At 45.3% G+C, this 20,909-nt stretch overlaps 1 protein-coding gene across 6 annotated transcripts in view; it reads left to right on the top strand.

Annotated features, from left to right (window-relative positions):
- The window catches only part of PRICKLE1 (prickle planar cell polarity protein 1), an 85,423-nt gene that overhangs the window by 56,423 nt on the left and 8,091 nt on the right, over nt 1-20,909 (top strand). For 3 of the 6 annotated variants that reach the window (XM_048926518.1, XM_048926494.1, XM_048926503.1), the window contains exons 2-6: nt 15,585-15,764; nt 17,988-18,101; nt 18,939-19,076; nt 19,904-20,107; nt 20,656-20,842. In XM_048926518.1, coding sequence (XP_048782475.1) covers nt 15,633-15,764; nt 17,988-18,101; nt 18,939-19,076; nt 19,904-20,107; nt 20,656-20,842 — 775 coding nt within the window. In that variant the 5' untranslated portion in view covers nt 15,585-15,632. Of the gene's footprint in view, nt 1-10,653; nt 10,847-10,879; nt 11,098-15,584; nt 15,765-17,987; nt 18,102-18,938; nt 19,077-19,903; nt 20,108-20,655; nt 20,843-20,909 lie in introns of those variants that run through there. The other 3 variants (XM_048926511.1, XM_048926499.1, XM_048926522.1) reach the window with 3 other exon arrangements.

Genomic DNA, 20,909 nt, shown 5'->3' with positions numbered 1-20,909 from the left:
TCTACTAGATGCTGCTTTGTGGATGAGTTGAGGCAGCAGTGCTGAAAGCATTTCTGTATTGTTACCACTCAATCTTGAAACGTGCTCTCGGGTAGAAAAAAGAAAACACACTAAGACACAAAAAACCAAACCCCTAAAACAAATCAAAACCAGTTTCCCCCAGCAGTTTGGGTAATGTAATATTAATTGCTCCACTGGCATTGTGAAAAGCTTTTCCTGCCTCCATTTAATGTTGTGTAAGTAGTGAAATGTTGTTTGTAATACAGTGTTGCACTATTTTACAGTATTGTCAAAGTAGCCTTCAAATAATGAATCTTTGCAAGACAAGGTAGTGTCACCCCATCTTTCAGGTGAGGAAAGCTGACAAAGAACTTACTGGTTCTGCTGAAGATCTGTTAAGAGTTACACCAAAGTGATACTAAATCTTGATCAGGTTTTTGGCATTTACATTTGTATAATTCACTCTGCTCATAGCTGCTGTGTCTTTCATTAAATCTTCTCTATTGATGTATTAATGCAGAAGCTTTGTTCGGTCTCACAGATCAGAATTGATGAGATAATGTGCAAGTGCCTTGCTGGAAAACAGTGAATTGATTTGATGAGGTGGCAGTGGATACACTTACTGCTGCTTACAGTAACTAAAAAAACGTAGAGCTCAGCCTCAGATAGGCTCAGTGTTGTCCCATGAAAACTAATGCTCACTGTTCAAGCAGCTCAGTCTTTGCTGAGATGGACCACGTGCCTAATTATCACCCTGCTGTTCAGGGCAGATATTGGCCTTCTAAATGATGGGATTTGCTTTGGATTCTCATTGAATGTTGTATTCCATAGCATGACACATGATATGCCCTGCAGTGTGTCATGCACCGTGATGCTAATCAACATTCAATACCAAAAGAAGAGAGCAGCTGCTCTGCAGTCAGCATGTCTGAGCAGTCCTGCACGCAGCAGGATATCGCTTAATTCACGCTAATGGATGAAGAACTGGCCTCATAACATTTATGCAAATGAGGCTAATGATCAGGGAAAAAATGCAAACTAGTTTTTATTTATTCACGGAGATAGGTATAATTATATGTAATAACTGGATCCAAAATCTTGCTCTTCAGCATTTAGTTGTTGATAACACAAAATGTGAACGGCTTGTTGTGCTGTTCATCTCCTGTGAAGTTAATACAGAGAGGTATGTATGTTCTTAAATTCTCATTGAGAGAGTTGCAAGGCTTAATGAGGAAAAGCTACAGATAATTGCATCTCCTGAACCTACCTCAGTCATTTTAACTGTGTAGTAACGGGTCTCTGTTGAAATCCACTGCTGGGAGAATCAGCATATTGATTCAGCTTCTTGCCCTTATTGTGTTAACTCCACTGTCTTCTGTGGATTAAAATCAAGAGGAGGCAACCTGTCCATTGCAGTTGTGGCAGCTGAGTAATAAGATCGTAGTTAGGTACAAAGGTCTTACTTTAGCATCTAAACTGTAGAGGGCTACCCACCCTCTTATAATTCTCCCAGGCATTCTTCCTCTTCCTTGTTAATGAAATCTGTCGCTCCTCTTGTATGTGTGTCATCTCAGTGGTGCAGCTGGTGCCACTTGATCATTCATGCCTTGAAGAATTAGACAGCTATGGTAGCTGTAGTAGCGTAATGGTACAAGCAAGAGTCGATCAAGCTGCATTTTTAACAAGTCATCATCTACTGGGTGCTTTGGACAGTGCCAAGAACACACTTCTGAACCTATGTTATACTACAAGCTAGCCTTGGTTATGCACATGTTCTCTAGACTTCCTACTGTTACGTGTAATGAAGAAGCAAATCCAGATCTCATTTAGAAGAGGAAGGTGACTAGCACTTGAGGCTCTGTGATCTCAACACAGTGTCAATCCGAGTTGGTATGGGCTCTTGGTGTTTTCTGTGTTTTGATGTAGTGTGAACAGTCTATGGGGTTTCAGTCCCACTGAGCAGGGAACTCTCTGGACCTTTGCAGTGGTAACTTGGTCTTGCCAAATTTTAGAGATCACCTATCTGATCAGCATGCTAGGAATCGTTTTTGAGTATGGACTTCCTGATCTTCCATTCCTAATCTAATGGCACTCAAGTTTGTTTAGAGAGCAGTTGTAGTACTCAAAACAGGATCTGGGTTCCACATTTCAGGAACTGAATTCTTATTAATGAAATTGTGGGTAGTGTAACTAGATTACCTTTTTAAGAAAAACTTTTTTATTTTCCTTAATGACTCATTCTGTTCAGTGAATTCTGTTAAGGTCTTACTTCTGGGAACAGAGCTTCTGCCTTCCAGGAAGTGTGTATGGGACATCTGGCAAATGCCCAAAGCTAAAAAGTGATCTTGAACCACGCCTCCATCCCCACTCTTTGTTGGAAAAAAAATGTGTTTCTTGCTTTAAAAATCACCTGGTGCAAGTTTCAGAGTACCTACAGAAGACCAGAGCTCTCATTACAGTGCTGGCAGAAAGGTCCAAGGCAGCTGTCAATATATTGCATTTACAAAAACAATGTAATTATCACTGACTCATTACTTCTGTGTATGAGGGAAGGAGAATTATGAAGGAGTCCTGCTGAAGAGAAAGTAGATGATGACTGAGGAGGGAGGGATGCATGTGTGTAACACAAAAATCCAAAGATTACATCAAGTTGGAGAGTTGTGTATATGGCTGTTGTGAAATATTTATTCTCATCTTTCTTCTGCTTACTAATTGGCTGGGAGTTAAACTTGTCTCAGCAATAATTGTAGACAAGAAAGCAAGTCAGGAAAATGTGAATGTTTAAAGGTAGTAAATTGTCAAGAACGAATATTAAACATACAGCCGTATGCTCAAGACTTTGTATGGCCTCAGAACGTGACAGTTGCTAATTCTCAGACCTGTAAAAACATTGTCTTGACAAATCACCTGTCAGGTGAATCTGGAGTCATATACAGCAGATGTGACACTCAGAGGTTGTACTTAATAAAACCTTTTGTTTGTCACAAAGTAGTGTTTCGCCTTGTATTCATAGTGCTGTCTCAAATGCTTTCTTTCAAAACCTATTTAAAAGATACTGAAGCATTATGTAATGAGTAGGTGGCATGTTTTTCTGCTATCTAACCCTGAAAATGATGGAATTCTTCCTTAGAAACTGCTGAATTGAAGAAACTAATCTTGAACAGTCTTTCAGAAATGTCTTGACACTTGAACAGATTCCCTCCGACTCACAGCAGTCCCTCACTTCATAGTGACTGAGTGTAAATATATTTTTTAAATGGGGGGGAGGGGATCCTGCTTATTCTAGAAGCATGCACTGTCTGTGGCCATAGCTTGCATCGCCACTTGCTCACTTCTGTTATATTCTGGTACTCTTTTCAAGCTAGACATTCCTTCTTCACAGCTATGTGTCCAAAGCAATCCATCTTCCTAAGTAAGCTGGTAAGGAAGAAAAGTTGGGATATGCTGACGTGTCCAGGTGGGTGTAGCTTAAAAGCTAGGTGGCTTCTAGCAAACTATCAAGTGTCAGGTAATGTCTAACAGTTGCTGTTTCAGCAGCTGACAGTACCAGAAAGACTTAAGAATAAATGGATGCTTGTACAAAGGTCAAGGGTGCCTGCTGAGCGTTCTTAAAACAATCTTGACTTTGCTGGATACCACCTAAAAAAGGATTTTCATTACTGTGAATAAAATGTTCTGAAAATATGCCTATTTATTCTTAACACTGCAAATTTTTGTATGAATGCAATTAAGGATGTGTATTGGAGGCTCCAGTCTTGTCTGTATTAACGTTATGTTGGCGATGAGGTGAAGCTTGATATTTTAGGGAACCTAAGACAATTTTCCCTATTGTAGCTACATAATTAAGTGTCTTGTAGTTTGTGTGGAAAATCTAATGGCTGCTAGCAAAAGAACATAATTAACTTGATTTGAGTATTTGTTTAACTGAAATCTTCACTGTTATCCTGCTGAAAACCAGATGTAACTTACATCTTGAATGGACATCTTGGACTGGAACTTCACATGTAATCTACATGAAGAAACAGAAAACAGTGCTTTAAGTCACCACCTGATCTAGCTATGTAGAGAAGGGAATACTTGGAGAAGAAACATGACTCTAATAATGCCTTTCAACTATATCTCTGCTAGGTCTGGCCGAACTTGTTGTTGTTTTCTTTTTTTAACTGATGTGGTGGCACTTTTGGCTATTTTTTGGCTGTTTTTTTTTCCCTTCAGTTCATACCTGTGTATCCATAATCCTAGTGGAGCTTGGCAGAGAGAAATGCTGGTGAAGCGATCTTTCCTGGCTTCTGTTTGATGTGGTGTTGATGTATCAGGGTGTTTATAATAACTAGCTACTGACCAGGAGCAGGACCATCCCTCTCCTTACCTCCTATCCCTTCCTTATGCTGACAATTGCATTCAACTCATTCCACAGTAAACCAGTTCTGGGAAAGAACTAATTGTACTTTAGAGAGAGAAAAGAAAAAAAAAAGAAAGAAAAAGGACACAACCTCCTAAATCAGCAGTCCTCATAATTATGTGAAAAGCCCATTTGAGTTTCCCTGTAAACAGGCTGAATCATAATCCTCCTAGGAAAAGAGAAAGCAGGCATGAAGTCTGCATGTTTACCCTATATCCTACTTGGTCATACAGTCAGATTAATGCTAGTAAGGTGGAGTTTGTACTAAGGGCAAACCCCCTTTAGTATTAACTTTCCTTGGCCAGGTCTGTAAACTGGGGGCTGTTTTGGTGCCTGTTTTAGGGCAGTGGGTTACTTTCCAGAAATTCCACTGGGAAACAGAACCCTGGGATTGTTTTTTCTTTAGCAAGGGGCCAGCTTATAGAGATTTATAACACATTCAAGAAAGACATGGGAGTGAGGGGTAAAGTCTCCACAGCTCTCATAGAATGAACTTCAGATAGAGGATTTAGTCTTATTTTTTGAGCCAGCCACAATTTAAAGCATGGGAACTCATTGTACGGCTATGGATTAGTGTCTGTAGAGCGGGTGTCACTTGGATCCTGCCTATCCCATGGCAATCCTTCTTAAGCATGAGGAATCTTATAAAAATCAAGAAGGCTGCAATAACAGAAGCAGTGGTGTAAATTGGCTGGATAGAAGAGCAATATCTGCTGAGGTGGAAGCCTGCTTAGCCTTGAGACAGATGTTTCAGTTTGCTGAGGATTGTTCCTAGCCGTGCCTGCCTATAATATGACTTGGTACTTACTGGTTGATTTTTCTGTGTAGAAGACTGAAACACATATCTTTTTTTTTGGTGATGCCTTTTAGTAGGGTTGCATGGCCTTTGATCTTCACAACCCATACCTCTGGCAGCCTCTTTTTCTTTCTTACGACTGCTTTACTGAAAGCTAACAAAGGACTAGTGCGTTGTTACCCATCAGACATTCTTTATGTTCTCCTTACGGCACTGCCTTCCTTGAGGATGGCCTGTGATCTCATTCAATAAAATAAGCTAAATAGTTAATCCAGCCATTGTTTGTCCCATGTGTTTGTGGTGTACTGTTTTATATAGGTCTCAGCAAATGGCAACATAACAGTCTGCTGGCTTCCTAATTCAATAACTGTGGGATTTTCCTCCCTCCCCAGATTTAAGCAATGAGAAGTTACAGCTGACCTTTGCAAACTTCATCTTCCATTTAAAATTGTTTTCTATGGAGATAGTGCTGCAGCAGTGGTAGTAATCCTCCATATCAAACTGTGCCCTCACTTAGTCTCAATCACCTGTTTTTCTCCAGAGTTTGGCTTCATGGCAGGAGCAGGCCATGCGTCACTGCAGCATTTACTCATCCACAAAATCACGCTCGCTAAGAGCCCAAAGTTCATTTTAAAATATTAGTTTGTCTCTTTGCACAGATGCCTCCTGTGATAAGCCACCTTCTAGCAGAAGAACCCCACAGAGTTTATACCATTTCCTTTTTTAATCTAAATCAATTTCCAAACCAATTTAGATGAATTGTGACGGGTTCTTTGGACGCAAGGCCCGAGAATAGAACTTGACACAGATAAGATTGATATCCTTCATCAACCACATAGGCTTTGGCATAATAGCTGGCTTTAAAGTACCTCAATAAGCAAACAGTGCATTAGCACCAGCTATGCAACACCTTCCACGTTGCACAACGGTGTTTGTGCTGGTGTGTTATTAAAAAGCCAGGCAGTGATTGCGCCCTGCGTCAGCTCAGCTACAGGCAAAGCATTGCAGGCACAAGTTGTTGCAAGGCACTTGGTAATGCCTCATGCAGCCTGGGAAACGGGGCGGCAACTAGCTGGGGATGCTGATGCAGCTGAGAGGCCGGCAGGTACCCCAGGAGACTGACACTGGCTGCAGTGATGTCGTGGCCAAGACCTGAAGAGCTGTCAGCCCAGGCAGCTCCTCACACCGCGTGTGATTGTGAGCTGCGCAGAGCTGGTTATGATAAAATCAGATTACTGTCTTTTGAAAAGCCTGTGGGGATCAGAGTTTCCAGGTTCCACAACAGACCTGTTGGTTCAGGAGCAAGTCCGAGCCCGATCCAACAAGGACAGGCATTTCAATGAAACTTCTAATTCTTTGCTGCTGAAGGAAAGTAGAATCGGGGCTTTACAAGGCGTTTTGTTCACAGACTGCAGGAGCGCTAAGAAGAGGAAATAAAACAAGTCTCTTGCTTTGTAACATCATCCAGTCCACAAGCCAGTGGCAGCTGGGTGGTAGTTTCCCACCTGTGCCTCCCTCCGGGTGCCTCGGCAGCCATCCTGCAGCGGGTGGAAACACACGTGAGCGTGCTTCTGTCTGCTTTGGTGAGACAGACTCCGCTGGCTCACAATTTGTTACCTGATGCTAATGTTTCCATTGGGTATTTTCACTTACTCTCTAAAGTTGTGTTGGGCATTGTGCCTACTTTGCCAGTGATAAAGCAGGCACGGGGATACATCACACCGAATGCAGCAAAGAAGAGTGGAAAGTGAGCACCCCAACTGAGTCACAAACCAGTGTGAGACAAAAAAACCCTCTCCCTTATTTTCCACTTGTTGCATGCCCCACGCAGGCTTCAGTTTCATTTCCATATCTCTCCCTCTCTGTTGCACATCACCTCTTGTCTGCTTGTCTTCTACGGAGATGGCTTTCTCTGTATTTACTTGAAAATTAGCAAGGATTCAGACCTGAAGACATCACAGGTGCTCCCACTGTGTCTTTTCTTCGTAGCCTGAAAAATGCAGGATAAAACCAAGCAGTGACAGAACTGAGTGGCCTTAGCACACCAGTGACCACACTGGCCTGCCATTTGTGAGATGTCCCCGAGCAGCGTGTGGCGAGGAGCTGCTGTGCTGCTGCCCGTCTGCCTGGACACGGTCCCTCAGCCACCTCCCTGTCCTGATGTGGCAGATATCCCCCCATCCACATGGGAGACAGCACAGAGCGCATGTAACGCAGGCAGGAGGAAACCAGGCTGAGTGGGGAGAGCACATGGGGGTTTCACCTATGGCTGTGTAGGTGCAGAGTGGCACAAAGAGCTGAACTTGCTCTGCTGACTCATTATGGTCCTTCATCTTTTGGATGTTGGGGGAAGTTCTTCACAGAGAGAGCAGTGCTGGAACAGGCTGCACAGAGAGGCTGTGGATGTTACATCCCTGGAGGTGTTCAAGGCCAGGTTGGATGGCAGCGTGGTCTAGCACCAGATCTGGAGGTTGGTGGCCCTGCCTGTGGCAGGAGGGTTGGAACTTGATGATCCTTGGGGTCCCTTCCGACCTAAGCCGTTCTTTGATTCAAAGCTTCACCTCTGCTTTAAAGGCACCCAGTGCTTCAGGTGTCTCCTAATGATAATATATAGCAGTAACATTGTGTCAACTGTTCCCACCTATGAAGATGTACTTCCACATACAGCTCATGCTCTTAATCTGGAAGAGGCCTAGGGTCAGGTTTGACAGGATGCTTAAGTATCCGGAGGTGCAGATAGATGTCCACAGGGCTTTCTGTACACAGCAAAATTGATGCATTCAGAAGGAGGATAAGGAGTGAACTCATGGAGGCCTACAGCTTCCTCCTGAGGGGAGCTGAGGGGAAGGCACTGATCTCTCTGGTGACAGTAACAGGACCTGAGGGAACAGCACGGAGCTGTGTGAGAGAAGGGTCAGGTTGGGAATCAGGAAAAGGTTCTTCACCAGAGGGTGGTCAGGGCTGGAACAGGCTGCCCAGGGCAGTGGGAATGGCACCAAGCTGCCGGAGTTCAAGGAGCATGTGGACAATTCTTTCCAGACATAGGGTTTGAATTTTGGGTGGTCCTGTGTGGAGCCAGGAGTTGAACTCTATGATCCTTTTGGGTCCCTCCCAACTCAGGATATTCTATGATACTACAAATACAATTACATTACACTTGTATTTTTGAACACCATATTCAGTGGTCTTTGAGGAGCTGGGTCTATCTTTTTGTCGTGCTAGTGCTGCCTGGCTCAGGGAACCAAACCAGCATTTTTTTTGCTGGGTTGGATCTTGCCTAGAATAGCTGAGACTGCCATGGGACTGTGTCCCTTACGCTGGCCTGTTTGCTCCCTGAAGGTATAGACCTGATGCTGCTGAAGGTGGAGAGGGTCTGGGTGCTGCAGAAATACCCTAGAGCTCCTTGCATTGTAGCCTGAAGTCGGAATCATACGTGCTCTGGTCACCTCTCCTAAAATCCTTAAAGGTAGCAATGTGTACCAGGCTGAGGCTTTGATTTGTGGTCAAACCTTTGGAAAGCTGTTGTAATTCCTGTTCCGTGGGCTCTTCTTGCACTGTCAGAAATATGCAAAATCCTTGTTTTGTTTCAAAATACGAAACCTGGTTTATTTTGAATAGTTTTCTCATTGAGTTCTCTGAAAGAATTACGACTGACAGATTTCTTTTTTTTGGTCTCGCTCCCATTCACCTTACAGCATGCTTTCACCTTTCAGAGCTGACTCACTTTTATTTTTTAATAAATAAACAGATGAGATGATACTTAATTAAAACTCTTGGAGTGAAGGTGGTGATCATTAAAGGGTGCTGATGTAGAGTGATCTCCTCTGTTTGTCCATAGAAGTAATCAGGTTTGAGCAGTGGGTGTTTTGCCGCTGTCCTACCCAGGGAAACTGCGTCTAAAGCACAAGAGGTTAATTAATTCCCTGCTCCTTGGTCTCTCTTCCGAGACTGCCAACAAAGGTAGCAATTACTGGTGTTATCTCAAGGGATGTTCTGTGAGGTGGATAATTGCGAACTGTGAAACCCAGCTGATACTCGGAGCAAATTTCACGCAGGCCAGAGAACACACGTGGCCTGGTCAGCGGTAAAAGAAAGTTGTTACCCAGACTAAATTTGTGCTAAGACCTTGGGGCAAACGGCTCCGTATCCATTACAGATCCCCTGAACCAGCCGGTTGTTTGAAGAATTAGCTCTACCCAGCCGGAGCCAAGAATGTGGAACGTGCCTTAAAGGGCAAGAAGGTTTGCGCTTGTCTTTTTTTAGCTTTTTTTTTTTCTGAGGCAACTTCTGGAGCATAGTTTATGCTTAAGATTAAAAGCGTGTATGCCGTTGTATTTGTTGTGTAAGAAATAGAAAGCCATAGCAACGCAATTGCTGCTGTGGAAGGAACCTGCATCAAAAGAGATAGACAGCTCAGAAATGTGCAAATGCCCGGGGGAGTTACGGCAGTTGATTCCTTCGCCTAACATTCAAGGGTTCGATTACCATCCAGCACTTGAGCACTGAAACAGCAATCTGAGAGTTTAAAAGAAGAGCTGAAAGCGATTGCTTGAAACCACTTCGTGGTGCGCTGTGGTGGATTTAATAGGAGTTGCACTGAGTTTGCTGGCACTTCTGAATAAAAACCAAATGTTTTACTCATGCGAAAAGCACTTTCAGGAAGAAGTTACGGGCACGTTGTACAGGTTTTTGGCCTTACGACGGCAAAGTGCATTGCTCACAGCCCCGGGGAGCATCTCCTCTCCGCAGCTGAGGCCTGGCACTGGCGGCCTGCTAAGCCACGGTCAGCGCCCTGCAGGAGAGGGCAATCCTCGCAGACAGCCGCTGGTCAACTCGGCCTCGGAGCGGGGAAGGACAGACACTATTCCCGACGCTTCCATTTCCGATGAGTGGCGAATGGAGCGGCCGCCAGATGCGGGCTGCGCCGCGTAAGGGTGCAGGCGGTTCTCGCGGCCCGGTGTCACCCCGGGATGCCTTCCTCCCAGGGGCCCGCTCGAGGCGTCCCTGAAGGCGGGGGCGCACCGCTTTCTTTCCGTTCCTTTTGTTAATACAATAGCTTTCCCGTCCTTATCAGCCCGGGCGCTCGCGGAGGACCGCGGGGTCGGCCTTCCCGGAGAGCACAATGCGGGGCGGGGTGGGAAACCTATTTCCAGCACAAACGGCGGGCGAAGCGCCGTCGGTAAAACGCGGTTTCTCGTGTCCGCGGCCGCCGCGTCCCTCGGGGGCCCGGCTCGGGCTCGGGCTCCTCTCGGCACAAGCGCCGAGGTCGCCGCCGGGAGAAATTCCTGCCGAATTCCTGCCCCCTCCCGCAGGAGCCGCGGGGACGAGCGCTCGGCGCCGGGCTCCCGTCCCCGGCCGGGGGATGATCCCCGGGGGGGCGGCGGGGAGCCGAGGCCGCGTCCGCCCCGGCCCGCAACCTAGGGGGGAGGGCGGAGGACGGAGGGCGGGGGCCGGCCGGGCCTGGGGCGGGGGGCGGCCCAGGTAGCTCTCGGCGGGCGGGCCGAGGAGGGGAAGGAGGAGCCCCCCCCGCCCCTTCCTTCGGGTTGCGCCCGGCGCCGGGGGAGCCCCGCCGCAGCCCGAGGTGAGCGGCGAGCGGGGATGCTCGGGGCCCCGGCGGGAGCCGCGGGACGGGGCTCGGCGGCGAGGAGGTAACGCGGGCGGCGGTGCGGAGCCGCGGGGGCGGGGACGGGAGGCACCTCACTGCCGGGAGCCCGCAGCCCGGCCGGCCGTCGGGGCCGGCTGCGCCGCGATGAGCTGGGGAGGCCACCGCGGAATTGCGTCCTCGCGGCTCCGGCCCGGTGACGGATCGAACGCTTTCTCCAAGTGTTTTCTCTGGAAACTTGTCTCAAATGAGGGCAGCGAGCCCTAACAAAGAAGGGTGTTGTTCGGGAGCCAACAGGTGACGGAGTGAAACCTGAGCGCGTGTGTACATTGGAGTAAAGTCTGGCTGCTGTTTAAAATAGAATTAAAAAAAAAAAAAAATCAATGGGAGACTGTAGAAGGCGAGATTTCTTTCTCGCTAACTCCGTGCAGCCCTTAAGGACGGGTGGGCATTTCCCGAACGCGGTGTCCCCGCGGCGCTGCAGGGCTCCGCCGGGGGGCGAGGGGACGAGAGTTAAGGGATCGCTCCCCGGCTCCGCCTGGAGGTGCCGGCCCGGTGCGGCTGTTCGCACCTGGAGCCGCGTGTCAGTACGGCTCTGCGGCCGCGGAGCGGGACTGCGGCCGTCCGAGTAACGTGCGCCGGGAGCAGCCGTGCGGAGCTTCCCGCACGGTTATCGCTGCCGTGTGCCGCCCTTCCTCCTCGAACGCGGGTTGAGGCAGGAGGGCTGCGCCGAGCAGGTGAATGGGCTGCCAGCGCTAATCTTAAGTCGCCGAGCCTTGGTTGTGAATGGGTGTGTGTGTGTGTGTGATATGCATCTCGCATCCCCTATTGCCTTGTTAACAAGCGTTCTAACAATAAAAGTCGTTAAACAATTTGCCCTGCAGGACGGGGTAAAACAGCAGGGGGTGGGCGAGGAGATGTTTGTCTAACCGTGCTCGCAAATCGTGACCTCTCCTATCTGGTCAGGGGTGACAGCAGAGCATAATCGGTGAGCTGGAAATCCTCGCACGAGGATAACCTTCCTACGGTGTCTGAGGGCTGTGCTCTAAGTTTGATACCCTGAGTTTCGTGTGCTGGTGGGTTTGCAGTTGGGAGCGCAGTTTCTCTTTACTTGTCCTTCTGAGAACTTGGTCCTATATGGTCATTTTAGTACATCAATGGAAAAAAAATGTCATAATTGCTTTTCTTTTTAAATCGAATTTAGCTGTTTAACTCAGTGATGTTATTCATAGCTGTCAAGCTGCCAGAGAAATATCTCCTAGTAGGCTAGGAAGCTTTTTTTTGTGAGGTGGTATTGGAGCAAAGCTGAAACCTCAGAATGTTCCGCAGAATTGAAAAAAGCAAACCAGAACTTGCAGTGTTATGTAGATGTCATGGCATGAGAAGAAAGAAGACCACCTTTCTACTCATCCCTCAGAAAGCACTTATTTTTTCAGCTGTTGTTTATGTTCATCTGAATCCTCCTTAGGATGCAGTCGTTTCAAACAGCTTCGCTTTGAAGAAGCGGTGCAGTTGGGGGGTGGGGAGGAAGAGCCTTGCAGCTTGAAAATGCAAACCAAATTACACTTCAGCAGGAAAGGAAGGAGAACTTCTAAACAAGTAATTGCTGAAATAGTTGGGCAAATAGCTTGCTGTTAGGCTGTGCTGTTTTTAGAAACCTCGCTGTCAGCAGCAGCACAATATTTGCAGCATGGCCATGCTGCTTTATGGTGTATTGTCAGCCAGTTTATAGCAGGCTCAGTATTAGCACTATGGTAACCTTTTTCTTTTAAAGTGAACGCTGTCCTTTGTGTAGTCTGGACTTGTTGAGATTTATGCACCTTGTTTTGAACATTGCCAATCACCTTATTTCGGGAGGAGCACCCTGATGGTGAAGTTGTTTCTTGCAGCTTGAGGTCAGGTGTGTTGCTCCTTTATTCCCTACCATTTGTACTGCCAGCCCACTCTGTGTCACACGAAGAAAGGGCCTGTGGATCTGCCCTGTTCTGCCCAAAATGAGCAGGTAAAAGTGACCCAGGCAGCATCAGTCTTGGTGAAGAAGGAGAGTGTTCCATCTCTAATGAAAGCCTTTTCTTTGGAATTAGGCAGCTATCCCGTGTTTACGTACCTTTGGTATGCTTGAAATCCTAACAGCGCTCAGTGCTGCTTTTTGCCATACAGAAGAAGCACGTAGCCTTAGCGCTCAAAAATCCCCAGGAAAGCTAGCAGGTCTGCACAGGGTCACATTTATTTATTTTTCTTGTCAGCTGGAGAAAGCAAGGCAGAGCAGTTAACCTGTGATCCCACAGAGAGGCTTTGGAGCAGTCCGTGTCGAGCAGTTACCCGGTGTGTTGGTGCCCCAGGACTGCAAAGCTGACAGGCTCTCCGGCTGAATGTGATGTCAGGTTTGCTCCTTGCTGCCGTGGTTGAGGTCAGTCTGCCTAGTGAAGCTTTGACAAAGGTGCTTCATCTTGTGGCTCCTTTCTTCCATGGGGCAGGAGTCAGCTTCTGAAAAGCGACAGCTTGATCAGCGCAGCTTCTCGTGACACAATGCCAGAGGAATTGGAAATATCAGCTCAGGCCTCATGAGAGGCGTTTGTTGTAAACCAGCCATCCAGCTACCTCTGATGGGGAGTTGTGAGGCACCGCTTCGGCTGCGTGGGGCTTCTCAGGAGGACTTGAGCTTCTCATTGATGCCTGTCATGGTGATGGCTGGATTATTATTCAGACTAACTTCAGAATTATTGGAGGTTAGATGATGTGGAGCACAAGATGCCGACCCAGCCCTAGCATCGCTGTCCTTCTGTAGTAGGCAGCATTGTTGGTTTTTTTGCTAGTGGTGATTTCTTATACCCGTGTGACAGTATTCTCTTGTTCCTCCACCCCCAGCCTTACAGGAACTGTAACAACAAATGTACCTGATGGCTGACTTCATTTCCACCAGGGTGTGGGCAGGGACACAGTTTGGTATCACTTGCTGTCTTGTTACCTGTTTCCGAAGGAAATTAACTCAGGAAGTTTAGTATGTACAAGGATGTCTGCCTTTGCATTTTAAGTATACAGGATGGAGCTTCTAGAGGCTTTTTCTTTGACTCCAGTCATACACTGCATTTTCAATAGACAGTCCATGACTCTCTATCCTTGCTTTTATAACAGTATGTAAGACAACAGAATTCAGTTAATGTGACTGATCTGCTAATGCTGTCCAGTCGCTGGACAGTCACATTTTCACCTAGAGTCCGATTGCCAAAATATGCCTGAAGTCTGACAAGCTCTGTAAGAAGCAGTCCATTTTTAAAGGGAAGGTTGGCAGGTCTGCTTGCCCCGTAAGATATGCAGTAAGTTTTCTCTTGCAGTGTGGCCATGCAGTGTAATTGTGCGTTGTCATCCTAGCAGCACACCAAAAAACAGCACCTCTGTTTTCAAAACAGAAGTTTTGGAGCAAAGTGTGCTTTTTTCAAGCACTGGCTGGGGGTAGCAGTGAAGTCATCTCCTTTATTGGGTGTGGGAAGGTATGAGCATACTAAAAGCAGGGATAGGCAGAATGTGTAGTAGCAAATATTGTCATTTCTCCGATTTGCTGACTTCACGTGTGTGGCCATGTTTTTTTGAGAAGTCTGGGTCTGCGTGTTGTACTGAAGAAGCAGTGTGGCACTCACCAGTGCCTTGTGCATAGAGGAGAATGAGCCCCTGCTTCCTTCCTTTCCCCTGCAATCCAGCAGCAGCTTGTTTGCTCTAACATGGTGGTGATGGGACTTGCAGTGTGGGTTGCTCTCCCTGTAGACCCAAAGGTTCTAAGTGGAGGACGTGACGTTTTTCTGCAGTTTGCCAGCAGCCTGCATCTAGCCATGTCACAGTTGTGTGTCTGTGAAGGTGGGTAGGTGAAAAAAGTGCTTAAAACAGAAGGTGCAGCTCACGCATGGCATAGTGTGAAGGCAAGCTCATTTTCAAGCTCAGGTGTTCAGGATGTTTGTCCTGGCAGAAAACATCCTCTCTGGTTTTGGTAATGTGTATTCCACTGATATTTCCTAAGAACTCTTGCTAGAATGAATGTAAGATATTTATCTTAAGGTTTTTACTGCAGAAAGTTACAGATGCCTTTTTTGCCAGTTGTGAGTCAAAATGATCCCACTGATATTGGGCTTTGTAGGCTTCATGAATCAACAGAAGCATCTCCCTGTAGGGTTTTAAATTAACAGAACAATCATGATGTATTTTACAGAGCCTAATCTGCCATAATTGGATTTCAGATATTTAACTGGACCAACACCCTTCCGCTCTGATACAGCTAAAACAAGGAATGTTGCAGACACTGCTTTATGCCTGCCGTGTTAAAAACAGGATGCTACTTGCACAGCTGTCTCTCCCCAAGAACTTCATCAGTTTTTGACAAGTAGTTTTCATGTGTTCTGTATTATTAGATTAGTAGTGACTTCAGAAGGAGCTTGTCTTGTTCATTTTGTTAATTAGTCTTGAGTCTTTCCTATCTCTATATACACTACATATGAAGCAGGCAGAAGTGTAAAAGATGGCTGCTAATACTGAAATAGATGTTGGCTGTCAAACATGGTAGTGGGTGTCTACTTTTCTTTCCCTTCAGTAAGCCGTATTTTCACTTTTCTCTTTTGTTGTTTTCCTGTTTTTGAGAGCTCTTTAAATACCTTTGTATTGCTTGTTGCAGTGATGCTCTAATAATCGTGCTCTGGCCGATGCAAGGAATACTAAACTCTAGTAGGATCACTTATGTTGATAATCAGTCTTTGCGTGTTGAAGTTTATTAAAGCTCTGTTAATCTCTTTCTGCAGATCGACTGCTTGATGAACTGCAGCTGAAACATTGAACGGCTCACACTTATGTCCCTGGAGATGGAGCCCAAAGCTAACAATCTTGTCTTTGCGTGTCAGCGAAGCTCAACATCGGATGACGACTCTGGCTGTGCCCTGGAAGAATATGCCTGGGTCCCGCCAGGCCTCAGACCAGAGCAGGTACCAGCTGTTGTTCACATAACTCATTAGGTCTGTCTAAGGGAGCAGTAGCCAGCCTGTTACATTCTTGTATTATAAAAACATCTAAAACTCATCACCTTGTTTTGTTTCCCACTCCAAAGAGGCTGCCTTAAGGGACCTTAAAATCCTCAACACTGCATTTATATTTAAACAGACAAAGTTGTTCCCTGTCAGGATTTTTCAATAAATATGTGCCACAGAGACAGATGTATTGTTGTCTTAAAGTAGCACAGAAATGTGCTTTCTCTTTGAGGTAAGTTATTAGGTTAAATTGAAACTCATGTCATACTGTGATATTTGGTCAGTACATAACTGCAGTTGTTCCGCTCTTCAAATAATTTGGCATTTGACATTGAGAATGTGGGCATTACTACAGCATACAGAAGTGAAAGTATTCTGTCACTGTGACAATCACAAATGCATATAGAGCTTTTTTAAATTGTTGTGTGCCTGCCATTTGTTCACACCAGGATTTCTCTTTTACCTTCGTTGTGGCCAGTGCCTGTGGGCTGGTTGGGCTGTGCCTTCCCCTCTCCCCTTCCCTCTGTATGTGTTATGTCACAGTGGCAGCAGAAATAAAAGTAGATCTACTGATGAGAAGGTTGCTATGGGAGGTGAAATTGAACCTCTGATAGCATTCATTTATTTGATATTGCACTGAAGCTATGCACTCAGTGAGGCCCAGAGCTCAGATGCCATTAGGTAGGCAGCGGTGCTTCTTCACACTTGTTGAGTGTGGCAGAGCCACCCACTCTTAGGCAGCTGCCAAGCTCTTGGAGCCCACAGCGATGGAGATGCAAAGGATGTATCTTCCTTGCAGTGCAGACATTTTCTTGCTAATGAATAAGGTAAGATCAGCAAGAATGGCAAATGATGGGCTATTTTTAGGGAAATTCTCTTTATTGCCCGCTTAAGCATATATAAGAATCCTGATGAATCAGACCTTAAGGCAAACAGCAAGCTAACTGTTCTGTCAGAACAATTAAGTACATTACATAAAGTATCCCCATAATCTAGCTAGATTCAAACTCATTATATTTTTTCCCTTAAGAAGAATGACTTAAATTGAGAACAGGGCAAAAAGCTGAGAAAAGGGCATAAGGTCTCTTTAAAGTTTCACTTTGTACCGTGTGTTTTTATCTTTTCCTGCAGCTTCTTGAAATGCACTCAGCGCTAAGTGGGCTTGCAGTAGACTTCTGATGTTAAGAAATTTGGTTAAATGAAAGTCAAATAATATTTTGTGCAACCTTTCCCATATGATTTTGATTGCTTCCTGAGTCAAGTGACCGATCGCTGCTTCTTTTTCATCTGTCTTGCACAGTAATAAGCTGTTGACCTAAGCATTATTTACATCTGGATGGCAAGTAATATTTTTGCCAATAGTCGGCTCTTGTTTACTGCCCCAGGCCTCGTGACAAGCTGGAAACTGCATAGGAAAAACAATAAATCTGCAGCCGTTCCACACAAATATTTTTTGCCATTGGGCTTTGTCACAGTGTTCATTACAGTTTTCCTGTCATCATTTTCTTCTGGAAAGAAAAAAAAAAAGAGTGAAGATTGATAGGCGTGTACAGCTAATATTGATTTCTTTATCAAAAACATGCAGCCCGTGCAAAGCTCACCGTTAATTTGCATCCGATTGAAATGTGGCTGGATCCAGCCTCCTCCCGGGGGAAGGATGTTTCCACCTTCTTACCAAAGGCCACATGGAAGCAATGAAAGCTGATGCTTTGGGTGAACCTGATCAGCAGGAGACTACAAAACAGCTTTTGTCTCAGCAATGTGTAAAATGCGCAGAGCAAATTAAATTTGTTTATATAGAGGCTGTTTTCTGGAAAGCTTCGTGCCCTGTGTGGTAAATTGCAGAGGGAAACTTGGAATTTCAACAGGGTTGTTGACCAGCCCTGAAGGGGCTGGGAGTAATGAGAACATTACATGTGCATAATTTACGATACCCCCTAATTGTCACTGCAAATTGCATTCCAGAAAAGCAATTCAGCAGCTGGGTGCTAGTTTTATCAGAGGCAAGCCAGGTTTGCTGAGTTGGTTCATCAGGGTCTCGTATTTTCAGCACAGGCCCTGTCACGGGTCTAATGTAGCATAGCCTGCTTCCTTCGTAATGAGACCTGAGATAAAACAGCAGCTGAAGGGTGCTCGGGTGCTGTGCGTCTCCTGGTTTGACTTCCCATTCCTCCTATGTAGGTACAGCTGTATTTTGCCTGCCTGCCAGAGGAGAAGGTCCCTTATGTTAACAGCCCCGGAGAGAAGCACAGGATTAAACAACTTCTCTATCAGCTGCCACCCCACGATAATGAGGTAAACGGAACCAGGGAATGCACAGTCAGGAGTGAGGCCTTGCTTGCCTCTTCCACATGGAGAATTACCTGACTGTGTATTTATTACAAGCCTGAAACTTCTCTTGTGCTGGCATTTGACCTATAAACCAGCCTGCTGTGTACAGAGTCTGGTGTCTAACTGCGTTTCACTGGTGTGCAGATAAGAGCTGTCTGGGAGGACGCTCCCTTTTCTTGTCGGGAAGGTTGGTGTCACTGCAATAAACTTAACACAAGTTGGCTTTATAGTGTTTGCAGCCACCCACCAATTACCAGGAACCTACAAATTCTTGGGATTTCATTGTAGCACACAAAGAGGATGCTTTGTGACAGTGAAGGGTTTGCATCTCAGATATGCGGTGTAATTTGGAGTAGAAGTGGAAATAACAAACAAGCTGTTTGTAAGAAAAGGGGCGGGGGTGTCAATGCTTAAGATCCTGTGTACTGCAGTGCTGAGCTGTAGGCACTTTACCATAAATCTAAAGGATGTTGTGGCTGATTCAGGCTAATTCCATTGTTTTAGGGCAGCAGCAGTTCTTGGTTTGGCTTTTTTAAAGTCTTATTTCTTGTCTGGACAGCTGTTTAGTTAAGCATGTTGTTGTTCTTTTTTTCTTGTAACTCAAAATTTCTCTCTATGCTGTGCTTGTATTATGCCACAATAACTGAATACTAAGATTGTAAAGAAGACAAGATAGAGAGCTTTAATGGTGATGGCCAGTATTCCTGATATATTTTTTGCATGCTATACGCTTATTTTTTTGAGGTGCTCTTTTAAAAGCTCGGGATCTAAAGTAAAGTTCTCCTGCCTTTTCTCTGGAAGGTGAGATACTGCCAGTCTTTAAGTGAAGAAGAAAAGAAAGAACTGCAGATGTTCAGTTCTCAGCGCAAAAAAGAGGCACTTGGACGAGGCACTATTAAACTCCTCTCGAGAGCAGTGATGCATGCAGTCTGTGAACAGGTAATACTGCTGGAGCCACAAGCCCAGCACTGGGCTCAGTGATATATAACTACAGTATCCCAATAGTAAATGCAGTCTTATTTCGTCTATGCCTGAACACACACAAAAAAGGGATGTTTTTGAAATGGCACATAAATAGAATGAAGGTAGTGCTTGCTTAAGCAAAAGCAAAACCTTTGATACTAGCAATGAACTGAGTCTTTGATGTACTTTCTACTGTCGCTGACTCGCACTAAAATAGTGACAAATGAAAAACAGGCATTTATATCAAAATATTGCTGGGTATAAAATAAATTTCTATTCACAGAAGTTTTGTTGATGCACAGAATTTGTCTAGCCCAAAACCTAGGGTTTTTTTTTTTCTCTCATCAGAATGTAAAAATATAATTATTTTCTCTAAAATTTTTCTCCCTTCCAGTACTTGAATGGAGCGTGTAAACAGAAGGGGGAACAGCTGTTTACATGGATTGATAGTGGTAGGACAAGGAGGAATACGTTTAAACTTACGCAGGGGAGGTTTAGGTTAGATATCAGGAAGGAGTTTTCTACACAGAGAGTGGTGACACACTGAACAGGTTGCCCAAGGAGGTTGTGGATGCCCCATCCCTGGAGGCATTCAAGGCCAGGCTGGATGTGGCTCTGGGCAGCCTGGTCTGCTGGTTGGCGACCTGCACATAGCAGGGGGGTTGAAACTAGATGATCATTGGGGTCCTTTTCAACCAGGCCATTCTATGATTCTGTGAAATAAAGCCTTTGTGTTGGGCATGGTGTTTTAAGCTAACAGTCTGTGATTGGAACCACGTTCACTTGTTGGTTTTTGTTCCCAGTGTGGTACAAAAATAAATGGCGGTGAAGTTGCAGTTTTTGCCTCGAGAGCTGGCCCTGGTGTGTGCTGGCATCCATCATGCTTTGTATGCTTCACGTGTAATGAGCTCCTCGTTGACCTCATCTACTTCTACCAAGATGGAAAAATTCACTGCGGCAGACACCATGCTGAACTACTTAAGCCTCGATGCTCAGCCTGTGATGAGGTAAAATTCACACTTTGCATTCAATCCTCCCACCTGTTACTGTTCTGTTAACAAACTGCATCGTTTGCTTGGGCAATCACTAAGAGCAGATGCGTTCCCTCAAGCAGTAAGGGCTGTGGTGCATAGTGGTGTTTGAAAGCTGAGGGGTGTTTTATTTTTTGTCCAAATGGCAATATGACAAGCAAAGGGATTGTATTTAGAAAGCACGTACCTGCTTCTATTTAGAATTGAGTCTTGTAGATTGAATTAGGTAAAGAATCTGTAGAGATATTTAAAAATGTCATCATAATAGCAGCTATTTGTTGAGTTCTGTGACCTCGTTTAATTTATTGCTTTAAAAAGTAGTCTTTCTTCTTTCTTTGCTGTTTAAGAAAAGATCAAAATGCCACAGTAACTACAGGAAATTGCTGTTTCTATCACAGTACTCAAAAGCCAGTTAAAGAGAAATAAATTTGATGTGCTAACTGTGCAAATAGGATCTTTTGTTTGCTCTGAGTCCTGAGGTTTTTTCCCCACTTTCATTAAAGTTCATTTTTATCTCTTGAAAGATAATTTTTGCTGATGAGTGTACAGAAGCTGAAGGCCGCCACTGGCACATGAAACACTTCTGTTGCCTCGAGTGTGAAACAATCCTGGGTGGGCAGAGATACATCATGAAGGATGGGCGCCCATTCTGCTGTAGCTGTTTTGAATCTCTTTATGCAGAATACTGTGAGACCTGTGGGGAGCACATTGGTATGTATGTCCTTTTTAGGTCTTAAACTTACAAACCTGGGGAAAGCCGATCTGAAAAAACAAAAAT

Source organism: Lagopus muta, chromosome 1 (assembly GCF_023343835.1).
Source record: "Lagopus muta isolate bLagMut1 chromosome 1, bLagMut1 primary, whole genome shotgun sequence".
NCBI lineage: Eukaryota > Metazoa > Chordata > Aves > Galliformes > Phasianidae > Lagopus > Lagopus muta.
This window is presented reverse-complemented; position numbering and strand designations above follow the sequence as displayed.